Genomic DNA, 15,765 nt, shown 5'->3' with positions numbered 1-15,765 from the left:
AAGGGAGAATGACAAATTCCAAGCAATGCTGCAAATTCAGCTTTTATGTATGTGAGTACAGATTTTTAATCGGCCACAAGAATCGTGGATCAGCCAACAGTTTACGTCTAAAATTACGTTGTCCCTCTGTGCAGCTGCGCCACCCTGTGGACAGTGGGAGGTATTGTATTTATGAGTTCTCGTTATCGGTGTTACCGTAACTTCATAACTTTACACAAATTACCCTCTCTAACCAGAATTATCGATACAGCTGCTAAAAAGCTTTGCTCTTTTCGGCTTATTTTACTCTACAGCGTTTAGCTCGCCAAGCCGTAAAACGACTACAAAATTGCATTTAAATACGAACTGCAATACAATTGCTGTCAACGGAAAATTATGTTTTCCATAAGACAAAGCCGAAAAAAATGTAAGCTGTAGAGTCGTAAGCCAGTCGCTGAAGGGGGCTACATCATGAATAACTTTTCATATGCGCTAGTTTTCGGTACCGCTTATTGTCAATGGCTCAGTTAAATGATCCAAAGTCAGTTTTCTATCTCGGCCATTCTGGTTTTTTAAACGCCACTGTAAACGAAGCACTGACCCCAAATCAGCCGTTGTGGCACCGGATGTCACTGGCGCGTAGGTGCCGTTCAAGCGAGCGACTTTTGCAGGAAGTGGCCTCCGCTGAACACGGCATTTGTGAAGGGCTGCCATTTTACCGAGCTTACGGTAAGAAAACTTGCTTCTTGTTGTGTAAGCTAGCTGGCCGTCCCAAGTCAACCGTGCACCGTGTGCATTGTGATGTAGATTGAGTTTATAATGTTGCTTACACACATATTCGTCGGGCGGTTGACGCTTAACTTTAGCTAACCTAGCTTGCATGCTACCGTTAGCATTTACTGACTCCTGCAGTGAATAGTATCAAGACAAAATCATTTACCGTATGTGTGTGATAGTTTTAGGGGAGTGGGTATTTGTGTTTACGAAGATACACCCTCTGTCAAAGAGGTGAACGTTTTGACGAATTCGTAAAGCACGTAAGTTAAGTTGGATATTAGCTGTCCTTTTCACCCCTTTGGACAAGACAGCTCACCAACGAGTACCACAAAACTCAGTAGTGATACACTATAAATGTATGTTTGTTTGGCTGGTTTTATCACACTAATTTAGACACGTTCACGTACCTGACAGCTGTTCAATCTTGATGAACAGTTCTCCATATTATGTTATCATCAAATAACCTACGAAGACAGACAAGACCATTTATTTACTATGGTCACACACAAACAGTGTTTTCAGTAGCGGACAATCTAAATGGGAGCACAGATTCTGATGGGTGGCAGAATTACACCCTCACATCTTAACGAGCTCAAAACATTCACTGCATTTGAACTGTAATGATGCCTTAAAGGACATACATTTAGTCACGCAGTAGCACCGAAGTCCCCTTCATAGAACTCATTTTAAGATGCTGGTTGAAGTCCCACATGTCACCTCTTTCTGTTTTTCTCAGCACCACTAGTGAATCATGGGGATCAAAGTGGTCCAGCTCACGTCAAATTCACATCATGAAAGCATTCTGTCTTCTCTGCGTGATCTGAGGCTGCAAGGACAATTGTGCGATGTTACGGTGCAGGTGGACTATCAGGGGGATTTGCAAGAATTTCAGGCCCACCAGGTGATACTTGCTGCATCCAGTGGCTATTTCAAGAAGATTCTTCTGTGTGAGAATGCAACCCAGGATAAATTAATACTATCAAATATGAATTTCAATGATTTCTCCAAGTTTTTGGAATTTGTTTACACCGGTAAGGTTGAAGTTGCCAGGAATAAGATTCGTGAAGTTCAAGAAATGGCACAGTTTTTGGACTGCGGGGGTCTGTCGGAGGTTTGTGGCAACGCCCTGAGTGCTGGAGTTCTCCAAAAGCCCACAGGGAAAACATCTGCATCCAAGGATGAAGCACCGGTTGACGCGCACAGTGCAACGTCAGGAGAAAAGTCCAAAGAGCAGAAGAAGCCTAAAAGCTTACTTCGTAAGCGACCGCTCTCTCCGCAGACCCCTGAAAGGGAAGTCGTAAGTAAGGCAAAAAGCACGCTGAGGAACGACAAAAGACGAGGAAAACGGCTAAAGCTGAAAGTGGCGGGCCATAAAGTGCTGCAGAGGCAATGGTATTCTCCAAAAGAGGCCCCTCACGCAGAAAGTCAAGTCGGCAACGCCGGTGCGAAGGAGTGTGGGAACGGGACTGAGGATGAGGCACAGCCAGAAAATAAAAAAGATAAAGAAGATGAGTCCTCACTGGGGAAGCCCATCTCTGATGTGGATGATTGGGAATGTGAGGATGATGATCAGAATGATGATTCTCAAGACCCCTTGTTTTTACTCGAGGACGAGAGGGAAGACGAGGCGGAGGAAGGTCAGTCCGAGGGGAAATTAAAAAGAACATCCAGGGCCCAGTTCCAGTGTAACAAGTGCCAGCGGACTTTCCACTATGAGAGAAGCTACTTGAAGCACATCAGGTAACATAATAGTGCTCCTGGGTTTTATTGATTGCCACCACAGTTCTCTTAACGTCACCACGCTGAAATCTTGTCCACCACAACTGGGACAATGTAAGCATTGTAAGACCTAAGTGAACATGCTAGTCCTGTCACAATTTCATTTAGTCACTAAACAAGATGAGAAAACAGAGTAAATCAGGTCAAATGTTGTTGAACGAACAAATAATCACCATTGCAGCAGACAGGCACAATACAATCAGCCTCTTGAAATTTTCATTGTAAGTTTTTTTTTTTTTTAAACAAAAAGAAAAACCCATTTTTTTTTCAAAGAACATTTCTCTTCTGGTGTTTCTCTAACTGGTCGCCTCTCTCTCTCTTCACAAGCACATACCACGGAGTGAAAGCAGACGTCGTCTATCGCTGTGACACCTGCATGCAGACCTTTGCCAACCGCAGCAACCTAAAGATCCACGAAAAGCACGTTCACAGCAACGAGAGACTCTTTACCTGTGACTCCTGCTCCAAGACCTTCAAACGAAAGAAGGATGTCGTCCGCCATCAAAGACAGGTGAGGAAGTGGCCGAAGTTTCACGCGCCTCTTCATTTTTCCCCACGAAAGTCCTATGGCGCGGCTTTTCCGCATGAAACGTTCCGTCTCTGCCGCCGCTTAGGTGCACGAGCGAAACCTGCAACACGTGTGTCCTACTTGCGGGAAGGCGCTCAGCTCCAAAGCTGCCTTGCTGTTGCACGAGAGGACTCACACGGGCACCAAGCCCTACGAGTGCGCTGACTGCGGAGCCAGATTTACCCAAAACTCTGCCCTCAAGATGCATCGCAGGTAGAGAGTTCACGTGATGTCATTTGAGTAATTCTCACTGTACAACAAAGATTGTCACTAATGTGTGGTTTCAGCTCCAAGGTTTGAAGCGAATGTTTTCGTTTGGCTAAAATTTCTCCATTATAAACAGAAAGATAAAGGAATATTCGTAGGGTTTTTTTCATCATGGCAGTTGTGGATGTTTCATTCGAATGCATGGTGAAAGTAATGACGGCTTAAACCTGTGCGTTTACACACGTTTAGGACTCACACTGGAGAGAAGCCATTCGCCTGTGACGAATGCGACGCCCGGTTCACTCAGAAGCACATGTTGGCGTATCACAAGAGATCCCACACAGGTAAAACATGAGCAGATTTCCGCATTTCTTCACAGAAATCTAACTTAGGACTTAGCTGACCAAAAGATTTTTTTCTTTTTTTCCTTTCTTTCCCCACATTGCATCAGGAGAGAAACCTTTCATGTGTGAGGCCTGCGGGAAAAGCTTTGCATCTAAAGAATACCTGAGACACCACTCGAACATCCACACCGGGTTTAAGCCTTACAAATGCGAGCAGTGTGGCCGGGGCTTCGCTCAGAGGAACTCTCTCAACCAGCATCTTAAAATACACACGGGTAATTGCGTGGACTCTTTACCATACGCACTCGGGTATGATTTTGTCGTGTTTGTGAAATGCAATCGACTTGTGGAAATGCATGTTTTCTTTAGGCGAGCGCCCGTACAGCTGCAAAGACTGCGATAAACAGTTCACCCAGCTCAACGCGCTCCAGAGGCACCAGCGTATTCACACGGGAGAGAAGCCCTACATGTGTGGCCTCTGCAAACGCACCTTTACAGACAAGTCCACCCTTCGCAGGCACACCATGGTGAGTGGCGCTTCTCCAACTGCGGTGCCGTAGCATTTCAGAAGGGTATTTTCAACTATATGGGGGCAGTTTGTTGGTTAAATTTGCACTCTGGCTGAAGCTGCGGCGCCCATGTTGAAGAACCCAACCTTTGACGTTATTAAGGCTTCGCCGCGGTGACTGTTTTTTTGGTTATCTGATAAGTTGTGTTGCCTTGCTGACCGCTGTGAAAATGACACCTGCCTGTTTTACGCTTCAGATTCATGACACGGACGCTCCGTGGAAGACCTACCTGGTGGTGCTGGAGGGAAATGTGGAGGAAAAGAAGCCCAGGTTTTCCTCAAAGGAAAGGCCGGAAAAAGCTGACGCGGGAGAGAAAATGGGCGCGGCGAACAAAAGTCCTGGTGCTGCTGGTTCGGGTATTGAAACTGGGAAAATCCACACCGAGTCCATCGTAGTTCCGACTGAGCCGGTCACTCTACACTCTGACTGGACCAGTCACGGAGCCATTGCTCTGGTCAGCCACGGCGGTCTTGGCGGTATCACTGTCATCCACACAGAAGTTCCGCCAGGCACGCAGATCCAGCCGATAGTAGCCACAAACGGGGCAGGAGCAAATGTCATATCCTTAGATGGTTCAGCCATCCCTGTCCCCTTTTCTCTACCAGTGTCTGTGGCTCACGCTGTTTCTTTGTCTTCTGAAGCCCCTTCCACCTCTCTGTCCGTGCCCACTCTCTCCGTTCCTGTTACGGACGCCTTGTTAGCGTCGGTCTCAGACATCCCAACAGTCTCTACATCATCTGTACTGGAGGCAGCTGCTTCCCAGACTATTCTGGCTCCAGCTTCAGAGAATAAGGCGATCTCCGAGACTGATACTTTACCGCCTGACGTAGAGACGGTGACTGTGAATGACATGGCTTGTGAAAACGAACAAACAGCTGTTGCCCAAAGCGATGAACAGCATAACACAGCAGACGATCCTACAGCTGAACCAAAAAAGGCTTCGGATCAACAAGCTGTGTAGAAACACACACGTATAACGACTTTTAGTAGTTAAAGGCTGCTCTGGTACAGGTGTTTGCAGCTGATTACCATTTGCAGATATTGCTCAACACGAATGACGGGGTTTATTTAGAGTCTTCGATTAATCATTTAGCATTGTATGTGGAAATATTCATAGCCCACTAGAACAACAGGTGACACATTCAGATTATGTTTTGTTGCTTTGTACAGATGAACACTGGACAGTTTTCTTTTTAATGATCGTTTTCACTTTTTTGTAATAAAGTGTTTTCAGGATTAGCAGCAGAGGGAGCATCCTCCCAACTGTCACCAGATTCAGCTTAGCTGCGTTTAAAATAAAAAAAAAAGACTGGCTTCAGATGTATTAAAGTTCCCTGTCGAACTTAATGCGTTTCAGGCAACGTAACGACTTCTTGTTAACTTAGATAACGTTATCCTGACTCTGCACTCCTTTCTACAAATATGTAGGAATATTCACCTGAATGCAAATAACGCTGAGCCTGTGATCAGTATTGCTTGGAAAATGAGTTGCAATCTCCGCTATTTGTTCTGCTGGCATAAGGTTGTTTTCCGTCTGTTTTTCTTGTTTATACATTTAACTCCCATGGGTGTGATTTAATCTGAATATATGAGGCACTTTTACTCTCCCTGGAAACAGGCTCTTCTTATAGATCTTTATTAAACACCAACAAATATGGCCAGCATTGGTGGACAGTTGATGGCAGCATTCTCACTGGATGCAAGGATTTAAAACCCTTCACTCGCTATTTAAGTGTTTCTTTTGTGACCAGCCGGTATTTCATGATTATTATGATTTTAAGCCCAGTGTTTTAAAACAATGGACGAGTTCAGTTTTTGTCTTCACATGCAATAGAGCTATACTTTAGGTGTAATGAACACCAACATTATGTTGTATAAGTCACATAGGGTGAAATGTAACATGCGTGATACTGAATCCAATTAGAATGAACACACATGGTCAGTAACAACTGGATCAACATCTGTTACCAACATCTGGATCAATCTTGGTCTGAAGGTAAATGAAATGACTTTAAATCTGGTGTTTTCGTTCAGATAAAAAAAAAAAAATGGTGGTATTTTCTTATCGAGTGTCATTTGAAACGAAGATGTCAAATTTTTCAATAAAAAAAAAAAAAATAAAACATTTGAATCACTCCATTAGTGGCACACCTGTTCAGTGGACTGTTACAATGTAATCCATCAGAAGTACTCTGTATGTCTTGTATTCGTGTGTAAGAAAATGACACGGCGGAAAACGAGGTTACGGTGCACTTTAACCTAATCCCACTCACCCCAGCACACTGGAACTTTAAGGTATCTGATTATTCTCACAGGCAGCAGATCTACGACACTCAGCACACAGAGGAACGGAAGACCTCAATAAAGGAATAAATCAATTTGATAATAGAATAAGGGAATGGATAAGGGAATACAGTTTAGAATCTAGAAATTACAACCATGACGTGCATTTAATTTTGAACAGTGCTACAGCACTGCGTATAATACCTTTATTTGAACAAGCATACAGATCACATCGACAGTCTATTGTTATTCCACCTGGAAGAAGCTGGGAACACAAGAGCAACTGACTCTGTTGTAAAAACTTTGGTCTGGCTAACACTAGTGAATGTACACAACACTGAACTATACACAATGATATGCTAGCAACTGGCCATGAGAGACCAATAATGCACATTACCCCAAGATCACTGCCCTGGGGATAAGGGTTAGGGGGCTCCGTATCGGTGCTATATATAACATATATATATATATATATGGCAGCATACAGATTATTACATCAGCATATTCTAAAGTATTAAACTTAGAAATAATAAAACCACGACGTCATTGCGTTTCGATACAAATATTTTAACAGTCTACACTTGTGCATATCGTTGCCCTTTTTCAAGAGGAATCACTTAACGTGGTGATAAAATGGAAATAAAATCACTTTTTCTGCCTGCAATAAATAACTATGTTCTAAGAACATTGATTTGACCCTTTTTATATCCCAGCAAACACAAAATAGGATGATGGAGCATTCTTGAAAGCTCACTCACACCTGTCTTTTAAACATAAAACTGGGGGGAGGGAAAAAACAACATTTAGATTATTTGTTTCGGTATATAATAACTGGAATTAAAAAATAAACAAAACAAGCTGCATCTGACTAGGAAAACGACTGTACAAAACATGCAGTGGCTCTTGCCAATAGTAGCATCTGATTAGAAAGAACAAACCGCTGAAATGTCAAAGGGCGCATTTCAGAGGGGAAAAAGGTATGCAGCAATCCTCTGGACAGAGGTGAGGGCGGGGGGATTTACACTCTGACTGGATTCAGATATGCTTTGAATGAAAACTAACGACAGTATCTTACAGTACGGCAGGGACTCCTTTCCAAATGCTATACACAGTGAGATGAGCGTGAAAGTGTGCATCGTTTTGTGCGTGTGTGTGTGTGTGTGTGCGCGAAAGCATGCGTGATTGAATTGTCCCTCCGTGCTGCATCCCTACCCAAAGGTTTCTCTCATTTCAAATCCCCTTCATCACCCTGGATGGTCTTTTTGATGCGCAGCAGGAGGGTTGTGTGCCACTGATCCAGACGTGAGATTGAGTCAAACTCTTTGACCTGCAACAGGCAAACGTTGGACACACAATAAGCTGTTTAATAATCACACAGTCCTGAGAGACTAAAAGGCTATCCAACATCCAGAGTTCAACTTTTCTCAAGGACCAAAATGATCCAACTAAACCACAAGCCGAAGCAGTGGCGAGCAGACTTCCTGTGCTCGCCAACAAAAACCGTTTAAAGAAGCTGAGAACTGAGTTAACACGCGACTTACTGCCTCTGTGAATGCTTCACTGTTCTGTTCCTCGTGAGCCTCGAGAAGTTTCTGTCGGAAAAAAAGAAAAACTGGAGGTTATTCTCACAAACTAAAAACAAGTCAGACATTTGGGATTTGCTCATTGGATTTTTTTTCAGCACTCAGCTCTGAGCTACCTTCAACAGCTTGCATTCTCTGGAGTCTGAAAACGCCGGGAACATCTCCTCGTATTTTTCCACCGCAATCTGTGGAGACGCGGCGTGTTAAAATCCGACTACGCGCTCCACTTTCCCAAACAATCAGAGAGAGCCGCGGCGGCGCAAACTCACCTTGGCGTTGAGCTCGTCGACGATGAAATGACAGAGGGAGGCTTTGAAGAAATACTCCTTGGCGCTGTATTTCAGCAACGGGTTGTCCATTGTGTTCGCTCCAACCTGGATCCAACAATCAAATGGTGCAAAAAAAATATCAGGAAAACCAGCGTGAGCAGGATGTACAAATACAAAGCAGAAGTACACACCTGCTCGTAGATCTCAATAGCCTTCTGGTACTGTTCCAGCTGAGCACAGTACGCTCCCACTTTCAGCAGACACTTGTTGGCAGAGCTGGGGAAATATGCAGAAAACATCAATGCACACCAAGTAACACTAAATAAACCAGTAAAACCTACAGCTGCAGAGGCAGCATGTGAAAATCAGTACAGTGCAATTATCAGAGCTGCTTAGCAGAGGCAGTTATGAGCCGCAGATGAATGCAATTAAATTAAAAGGAGGGGGAGGAAAAAAACGCTTTTATATATCCCAAAGGGAAAATTTCATTGTTGCTGTAATTTTTTTTACAATCATAAGCTTTCATTATGCATGGCCACTGCTGCTGGCAGGAGTGACCTCCTGCTGCGTTCAGAGCAACAGCTCAGCAGAATAAGCCGTTGTGCGGAGGGTGGGCAGTGCTGTTCTTCATGTTCATTAGCTTGTGTGGCATTCACGTCCGGGGTTCCCCAGCCCAATGCATCGCTCCAAAGTTGGCAACCGCTTAGCAGATAAGAGACACGCAGTGCCGCAGAAGTAACTGTTAACATTACAACGAGTGCATTCTGTGCAGTGGTGCCTGTCCCACCTGTTCATTAATGTCATTGTGACCTAAGTCTCAACGAATCTACGAGCCACGTAGAAACTGCCACAGATGTTACCCTGTAAGGAGTTTCTAATAGATAAAAATCTATGTTTGAAATTCCAGTTTTAAGGTAGGAAGTGGGCGGTGCAGGATGTAGGGACGTTTTAAAGCTCAGCAGGTAACCAGCGGCTGCGCAGAATTAGCACTCGCCTTCCCCACTTCTAACGATTGTTCTCATTCGAGATAAATAAACAAGAGCTTAATGATTCAATCTGCCCTTTAAAGAGCTGGTGTCAACCGGATTTGGTAAGAAACGGTACCTGTTCGACTCTTCTCCTTTGTAGTAGTCTGCTGCTTGTTCGTAATGTGCTATGGCCTGTCCAGGTGACAAACAGGGGGACACGTTCCTCACAACAAACACGCATTATAGCTGTAGTATTCACAGTGGTTATTTAGTGGTAGTATTTAGCTGCCTGCCACAATCTTTGGCAGTGTTACCTTTTCAATGTCCACCATCTCAGACTCATAGATCTCTGCAATATTGATGTGGTGTTTGGCAGCGATGGTAAATCTTCCCTGGGGGAAGAGGAGAGGGGGAAAAAAAAATCATTACTGACTGGATCTATCCACAGACGCCTCATAAGTCAATGAAAGTGTGGCGTTCCATGCTCAATGCAGGGTGGCAAGGTCAAGCATAGCCCGTGGCTTTACATCTACAATGTTTTTGCAATCTTCTCTTATGGGCCGAAGCAATTACATAAAGATTACTGGCACTGAGAAGCACGACACTGTGACAATGAGTATGCCGATGTGGAAAGCTGGAGGAAAAGGTAGGGACAAGCCTGCTACATTTAGTTGATGTGTTCCCTAAAACAACAAATGTAACATGACCAGCTTTACTGCAGTGGATCACAACACCGATTAACACGTTCTATGTGCATCTTACCATGTCTGTGTATATATCGATGGCAGCATTTAAACACTTGATTGCCTCTTTTAGCAGCATAAAGGGAAGAGGAGGGAACAGTTAGACATCATATTCAACAGCTCTCTTGCACCGTGTGAAACAGTACTTCACTGCACAGCACTGAGATATGGTGACAGCAGGGCGAAACAAGGTAAACCGTAAGAAGCGTATCATATTAATCAATATGATCAATACTTCTTGGATGATTAAGGCATAAAACTTCAAGTTTTGACAAAGTAAATAAAGAGAAACCAATCAAATGCAAGACATAAATACGTTAGGATTGGGATAATTAAATATTAGGGTGAATTGAGAGTCGCTTTAAATGCTTTAAAATCAAAAGAATGACGATCAGGTGTGAGTGGCTGCTCTGATCTATAGCCTCAAAGGAACACGTGGTCATTTCTGAACCACACTGCTGCCTGTCTGCTGTTTGCTGAGGACCGCGTGGATAAACAAGACATCAGTTGGGAAAAACGTTCCCGAGGAAAGATGCGACCAAAGAAAAACTTTCTGGCTTAAGCACGGAGAGTCGTGTTTGTAAAAAGCTATGCAATCACGAATCCCTTCAGTGAAACACGGCGTGCGGAGGCATCGTGGTTTGAGCCTGTTTTGCGGCATCTCGGCTAAGACGGCTTGCCATCGCCGATGGAACGATACATTTAGAATCAGCCTGTTAATGAGATACAGATATATAGATATAATAGAAGTGGGCCACGCAGCAACAGCAAAAAAAGGAATGGTTGAGGACAAACAAAGTTCAAATTTTGGACTGATCAAATGTTAAATGTTCGTTATCAAATTAAGGCACTTGGGGTTAGCTTTGAACTCATCCAAGAGTCTTACCATTAGGGTCAGACTTCTTGAAGGCGTTTCCTGCATCGATGAAACCGACGGCAGAGTCGTGCTTGTTCTGCAGCTGCATGTGGATCCGTGCGGCCTTGCAAAACGCGTTTCCAGCGGCTGGAGAGAAGAGCAAAGTGAAACCACAGACATCTTCAAACCTCACCGTATTTCTTTGGATTCAGCTGGCACTCGTTTTTTTTTTTTTTTTTTTTTTGCACACAATTCCAAAGTTGCAGCCGCAGCGCCAACGAACCAGCCCATCATCTCACAGCCTCTAAACATCTGTAATAGAAAAAGAAAGGAAAAAGAAGCAGCTCGTCGCACCGCTCCAGTTCTTGGCCATCTTGAACATGTTGGCTGCTCTGCAGTACATCTCGCATGCCTCCTCCACTTTTTGATGTCCTCTAGAAAAATATAGAAAAAGAAAAACACACTTATGAATAATGTACAGATTGTGACTACATATCCATCTAGTTATGCCCGTCAGTTAGTCCTGCATATTAAAGTCATGCCATGTAAACAAGCTGTTTTTCATTGAGCAGTGAAATGTAATCTCGAGATTTGGAAGATTGGCAAATGCACATCCCACTACAGAAGCACTCAACATCTCCACGCCGGTCCATGACAAGAAGTGGACCTCCGGGAGAGCACTCTGACCATTCAATCAGGGCAGAGGATTACATCACTGCTTGGCAAACCCCAGAGCTGCCAGTACAAAAGCGTACCGACAATTATGATGGACGAGTACTGCAGAATAGTAACATCTGCGACTTAAACGGGACGAAGCTTGCGGCGCATTCAGAAACACACTGAGCAATTTCTGCTGGATTCTGGCTCATATATAATCAATTCATACTTTTATACATTCGTATATGATTGCATTCATATGCAGCATCGCTTTCTTTGATTGCTTTTAACTGTGTTTTAATTTTTATCTTTTAAATGCCTTGTCTTTATGTAAAGCACATTGAGTTACCTGTGGTATAAAATGCGCTATATTAATAAAGATGCCTTGCCTTGCCTTTTACATTTGGCGTGAAATAGAAGAACATTTCTGTTTCTGCTTCAGTCATGTTATTGTTTCGTCTGTGCTCCATACAATAATGGGATTAATCTTCTAACTGCCATCATGCCGGTTGAACTTAATTTCAATTCATCCTGACACATTTGTCAGGGATGGTATGTGGATTGAAAAGGGGGCTGCTGAAAAAAGCAATACATTCCCAGGTATTGATTTGGAGATTATGAAAGAGTTAGATTATATACGTAGTGGGGGGTTTTATTGGGTTTTCATTGGGTTCATAGAAACTGGAGGTCTTAAAATAGACATTTAATGCAAATAACTGCGCAATAAAAAAAAAAACTAAAAAAAACCCGTAGCTACTATTAACTGACTTGTTATACTGATTATCAAAGTCTACATTATGTGGAAATGGGTTAGAATAACGGAGAAGGCCCCGACTATAGACAAATTGGATAATTGAACCATCCTCTCTAATGCAACATGAACTGTCTACTTGGAAAGCTTGGAGGCCAACACAAGGTTCAGCTGGCTGCTGGCTTGTTTACAATCACGGTAACAGCTAACTTAGCTAACTGACTTGCAAGAATTTTTACACTGAACGCCGAGTGTCACCTCCCTCTGGTTTAACATTTCAACAAACCCCTACAATCTTTGCTAGCTCAAAAGTCCAGAGCTAACCGTATCCACTCAACATTGTGTGTGGACAACAGCCTGCGTGCCAACTTTGCCGCTGACAGCTGACGGTTGCTAGCTGCCGTTCTTTGGTGCAGTGCTGCCTTACCCTCCAAACATCCCTCCCAAAAAGGAGCCAGAGGACTTGATTTTTTTGTCAGCGTCGGCCATCAGCTGAATCGCTTCCTTCTCTTTCCCAGAGTTGTCCATTTCTTTTGTACGTTTAGGGGGAAGAAAACTTAAGAGTGGGGGGAAAATACCCGCAGAGGATTCAGTTGTGTACAGTAAGGATTACAGTCGATTTAGCGTAGGCGTGAACAAGCTTGCGGCTTAGGGGAGCACCGCTGCATCGCGGGACTTTGAGTGCTTTACACCGCAACCACACTTGACCTTTAATGAGTCTGAAACTACAATTCCCAGTGAAACGTTAAGTGATATTTTACTGTGTGTGAAGCGGCAAAAAACAGTGCGCTTTGGTTTTCTATACAGCAGAGGGCGCTAAAACGTCACATTTACTGTACGTCGACAGACTTTTAAGAACAGTTAACATTTTTGCTTTTCACATGGGACTACTCTTGTGACAAAGCTCAGTAAAGTTCATGGATTTTTACCTCTGCTGCGAGCCACTGTTCAGAAAGGCGGCTTCACATTTATTGTAAACATTTACTGTGTTGCAAGGTGACATATTTCATAGAGGACATCCTAACTAGGTTTATTCTTGGGGAGCCTAGTCTACGTCTGTTCAATAGATTTTAAAGAAAAGTCTTGTACTTGATTAAAACAGCGACTTTGCACATTGACTTTATAGTTCCTGAACAAATCCTTCACTTTACTAAATCTGATGTAAACTGAAGAAAGTCAGAATGCAGTAAAAGACCAAATGAACGGACTGTGAAAAGCCCATAGTTGCAGCTTTTAGACATGTGTTAATGTTCCATAGTAATGCATAACAACACTTACTGTAAGTCTCATAACTGAAATTTCTAAAAAAGTGATGTCCACAATTCATGCTTTGTCATTTCAAAGGGTATATTGTAGCCTACATAGAGTAGTACACAGACTATATACTCGAACGTGTTTTTCATTCGGGTGGGCTCCTGTTTAACAAGTATCTGAAAAGTGAAAGTGATATGTTTGCAATGCTTTTATTTTACTTTTTTTTCTCATCCAAATCTCCGACCTTGCCAAAGGATGAGCAGACAGCTGAGGTTGTTCTAAGTGAGCAGACTGATCCGTGATAGTAAATTGGTTTCAAAGTTCATTCTGACACTGCCCAGATACTAGATGATAGGAAACCAGACATCATCCTCATGCTACCCCCCGCAGTTATTGGCTGTTGACTGAGCTGTTGTATTAATGATTACCTAATGGCCAAACTGTAGTGGCAGATGATGTCCAATGTCAAAGCTGCCACTGATGCAGTGAGATTCTAATCTCCTACCCCACCCCCATTTTTTCCAATAGCTTTATGCAAAAACAAGCTGCTTGTGAGGTTTCATTAGTTCTTCTTTAATGTGTTCATTAAATATAAACACTGAACATGTAATATAGCCTCACATTAGAGAAAAGCAGCCTTTGTACAATACTTGACCAGTTTAAAACAACATAATCAGTTACATTTATAGAAATCTGACAGAACACCATTTATTAAAGGTTCAGAGACTGTGATGAGTGAGTAGCCTTTATTAATAGTATAATATATTAATATGTATAATGTCAGTTAAACTGTGGAAAATACCCTCTCATCATTCTCATCTGCAAGCTGCATTATTGCTGAATAGACACACAGACGTATCATTATCTATTGCAATAAACATTAAAATCAATGTTCAGCTCTTGGGTTGTAAATGTCAACGAGCCATTCGAAATGGATTTTAGTCCAGATGTTCTGCAGCAAATTGGCTATTAGAATGGTCTCCTTAACAAATTACAGAGCTGCCTTGAAACGCAAGCAAAGAGTCATGCTCGGGGAGGCATTTCTACAACCCAGCAACCCAAACGCTTACATCCATAAAACATCAATGATAAGCCACCAAAAACAAAGTATTTCTTTATGGCTTAAGACCTATAAATGACTCAGGGTTCCCACTAGCACGAGCCAAGCTACATATGGTGACTTAATGCCCTCTGTGGCAAGCCCAGTCTGCCAGTAAAAAGACATTGGTGGGTGGAAGTGAACGCCCTGTCAAGAAACTGCGATTACTGCTTTGGTTTTGATGAGCTGTACTTAGGGCAGTCATAAATATGTAGCACACACACACACCTCACAGGAGATGTTAAATTCATTAAGCTCACTGATTATGCTTCCTGGTTCTTTACAGTCAAATAAATAACCTCAGCTCTTTAGCACACAGGACATAGCTGTCATTGCAGCCCAATTTCATAAGTTCCTGAAACCCCTCTCACCAAACAACACTGATGGGATGCATATATTTGCATAAATATACCATCTAGTCGGTGATGGCATTGTTATGAGCTTTTGACAAAGGATCTGCTGTGGCAGACTGTCCTGAACGGCAGGCAGTCAGACGATGCTGAATACCTTGATGCTGACTCACTTCTACACGTGCCTCCGTTGCAAAACTGGGGTGGCGAGCTCAAGCCAGCAGCTGAGTCCACAGATTTGTTGTTGTAGAGTGAGAAAGCTGCTTTGTTCAAGATCATTGTCAGACTCAAAAAAGAGCCATCTTGGGTCAGTTGAGGTGAAGAAAATTCAACTCCTGACCAGCGATGGTGAAAAAATATCAAAGGATCTCAGACTGTCAACACTACAGCGCTGCTGATGGTATGTTCCGAAGTCTTGGAAAATAAATATGGTGATGAATCCTCAGTTGTAGAAGAATTCCTACTGTGAGGGGAAATCAGCCAAGAAAAGTCACTGAGCTGATACAGACTGTAGAAAAAGCCCAGGCATTCCGGTCATCCTTATGTTGATGGACCTCACCGCCAATGCGGGTCAGAAGATTGGGAACCTGGTGGACCTCGCATCTGACACAAGTTACATTACCCACGAGGCTGTTGACAGGCTGAGATTTCAAAGTGAGAATGTGACTTTATTTTTTTTCAGCGTTAGTGGGATGACCCTGAAAGTAAGCACAAAAAGACACCTTCTCA

The 15,765-nt window shown here is 43.1% G+C and overlaps 2 protein-coding genes across 3 annotated transcripts; one reads left to right on the top strand and one right to left on the bottom strand.

The window, feature by feature from the left end:
- Positions 1-604: 604 nt before the first annotated feature.
- On the top strand, positions 605-6,802 carry gzf1 (GDNF-inducible zinc finger protein 1). 2 transcript variants are annotated; one of them, XM_075458635.1, is made up of 8 exons: positions 605-708; positions 1,493-2,496; positions 2,863-3,046; positions 3,150-3,316; positions 3,560-3,654; positions 3,762-3,929; positions 4,024-4,181; positions 4,420-6,795. In XM_075458635.1, exons 2-8 carry the CDS (start codon positions 1,508-1,510, stop codon positions 5,182-5,184), a joined length of 2,526 nt encoding a protein of 841 aa, XP_075314750.1. In that variant the 5' UTR covers positions 605-708; positions 1,493-1,507; the 3' UTR covers positions 5,185-6,795. The 2 variants fall into 2 exon arrangements, with proteins under 2 accessions (XP_075314750.1, XP_075314751.1); XM_075458636.1 differs by lacking the exon at positions 605-708 and adding an exon at positions 740-1,016 and having other exon boundaries at positions 4,420-6,802.
- Positions 6,673-12,986, bottom strand: napbb (N-ethylmaleimide-sensitive factor attachment protein, beta b). Its single transcript, XM_075458637.1, has 11 exons — positions 12,761-12,986; positions 11,280-11,359; positions 10,956-11,072; positions 10,089-10,135; positions 9,641-9,718; positions 9,463-9,518; positions 8,550-8,634; positions 8,359-8,463; positions 8,206-8,274; positions 8,048-8,098; positions 6,673-7,833 (listed from the first exon to the last, which is right to left on the bottom strand). Exons 1-11 carry the CDS (start codon positions 12,859-12,861, stop codon positions 7,732-7,734), a joined length of 891 nt encoding a protein of 296 aa, XP_075314752.1. The 5' UTR covers positions 12,862-12,986; the 3' UTR covers positions 6,673-7,731.
- Between the last annotated feature and the right edge of the window lie 2,779 nt (positions 12,987-15,765).

The sequence above is a fragment of the Odontesthes bonariensis genome, chromosome 24 (assembly GCF_027942865.1).
Source record: "Odontesthes bonariensis isolate fOdoBon6 chromosome 24, fOdoBon6.hap1, whole genome shotgun sequence".
Lineage (NCBI taxonomy): Eukaryota > Metazoa > Chordata > Actinopteri > Atheriniformes > Atherinopsidae > Odontesthes > Odontesthes bonariensis.
This window is presented reverse-complemented; position numbering and strand designations above follow the sequence as displayed.

Bases quoted from the DNA above. Each gene is read 5' to 3' on its own strand.
- gzf1 (XM_075458636.1), top strand. From the start codon at position 1,508: ATGGGGATCAAAGTGGTCCAGCTCACGTCAAATTCACATCATGAAAGC. The intron at 3,317-3,559 runs GTAGAGAGTTCA...ACACACGTTTAG, and splicing joins GCCCTCAAGATGCATCGCAG to GACTCACACTGGAGAGAAGC. The intron at 3,930-4,023 runs GTAATTGCGTGG...TGTTTTCTTTAG, and splicing joins GCATCTTAAAATACACACGG to GCGAGCGCCCGTACAGCTGC.
- napbb (XM_075458637.1), bottom strand. From the start codon at position 12,861: ATGGACAACTCTGGGAAAGAGAAGGAAGCGATTCAGCTGATGGCCGAC. The intron at 11,360-12,760 runs GTAAGGCAGCAC...ATATTTTTCTAG, and splicing joins TTGGGAGGGATGTTTGGAGG to AGGACATCAAAAAGTGGAGG. The intron at 7,834-8,047 runs GTAAGTCGCGTG...TGCCTGTTGCAG, and splicing joins GTGAAGCATTCACAGAGGCA to GTCAAAGAGTTTGACTCAAT.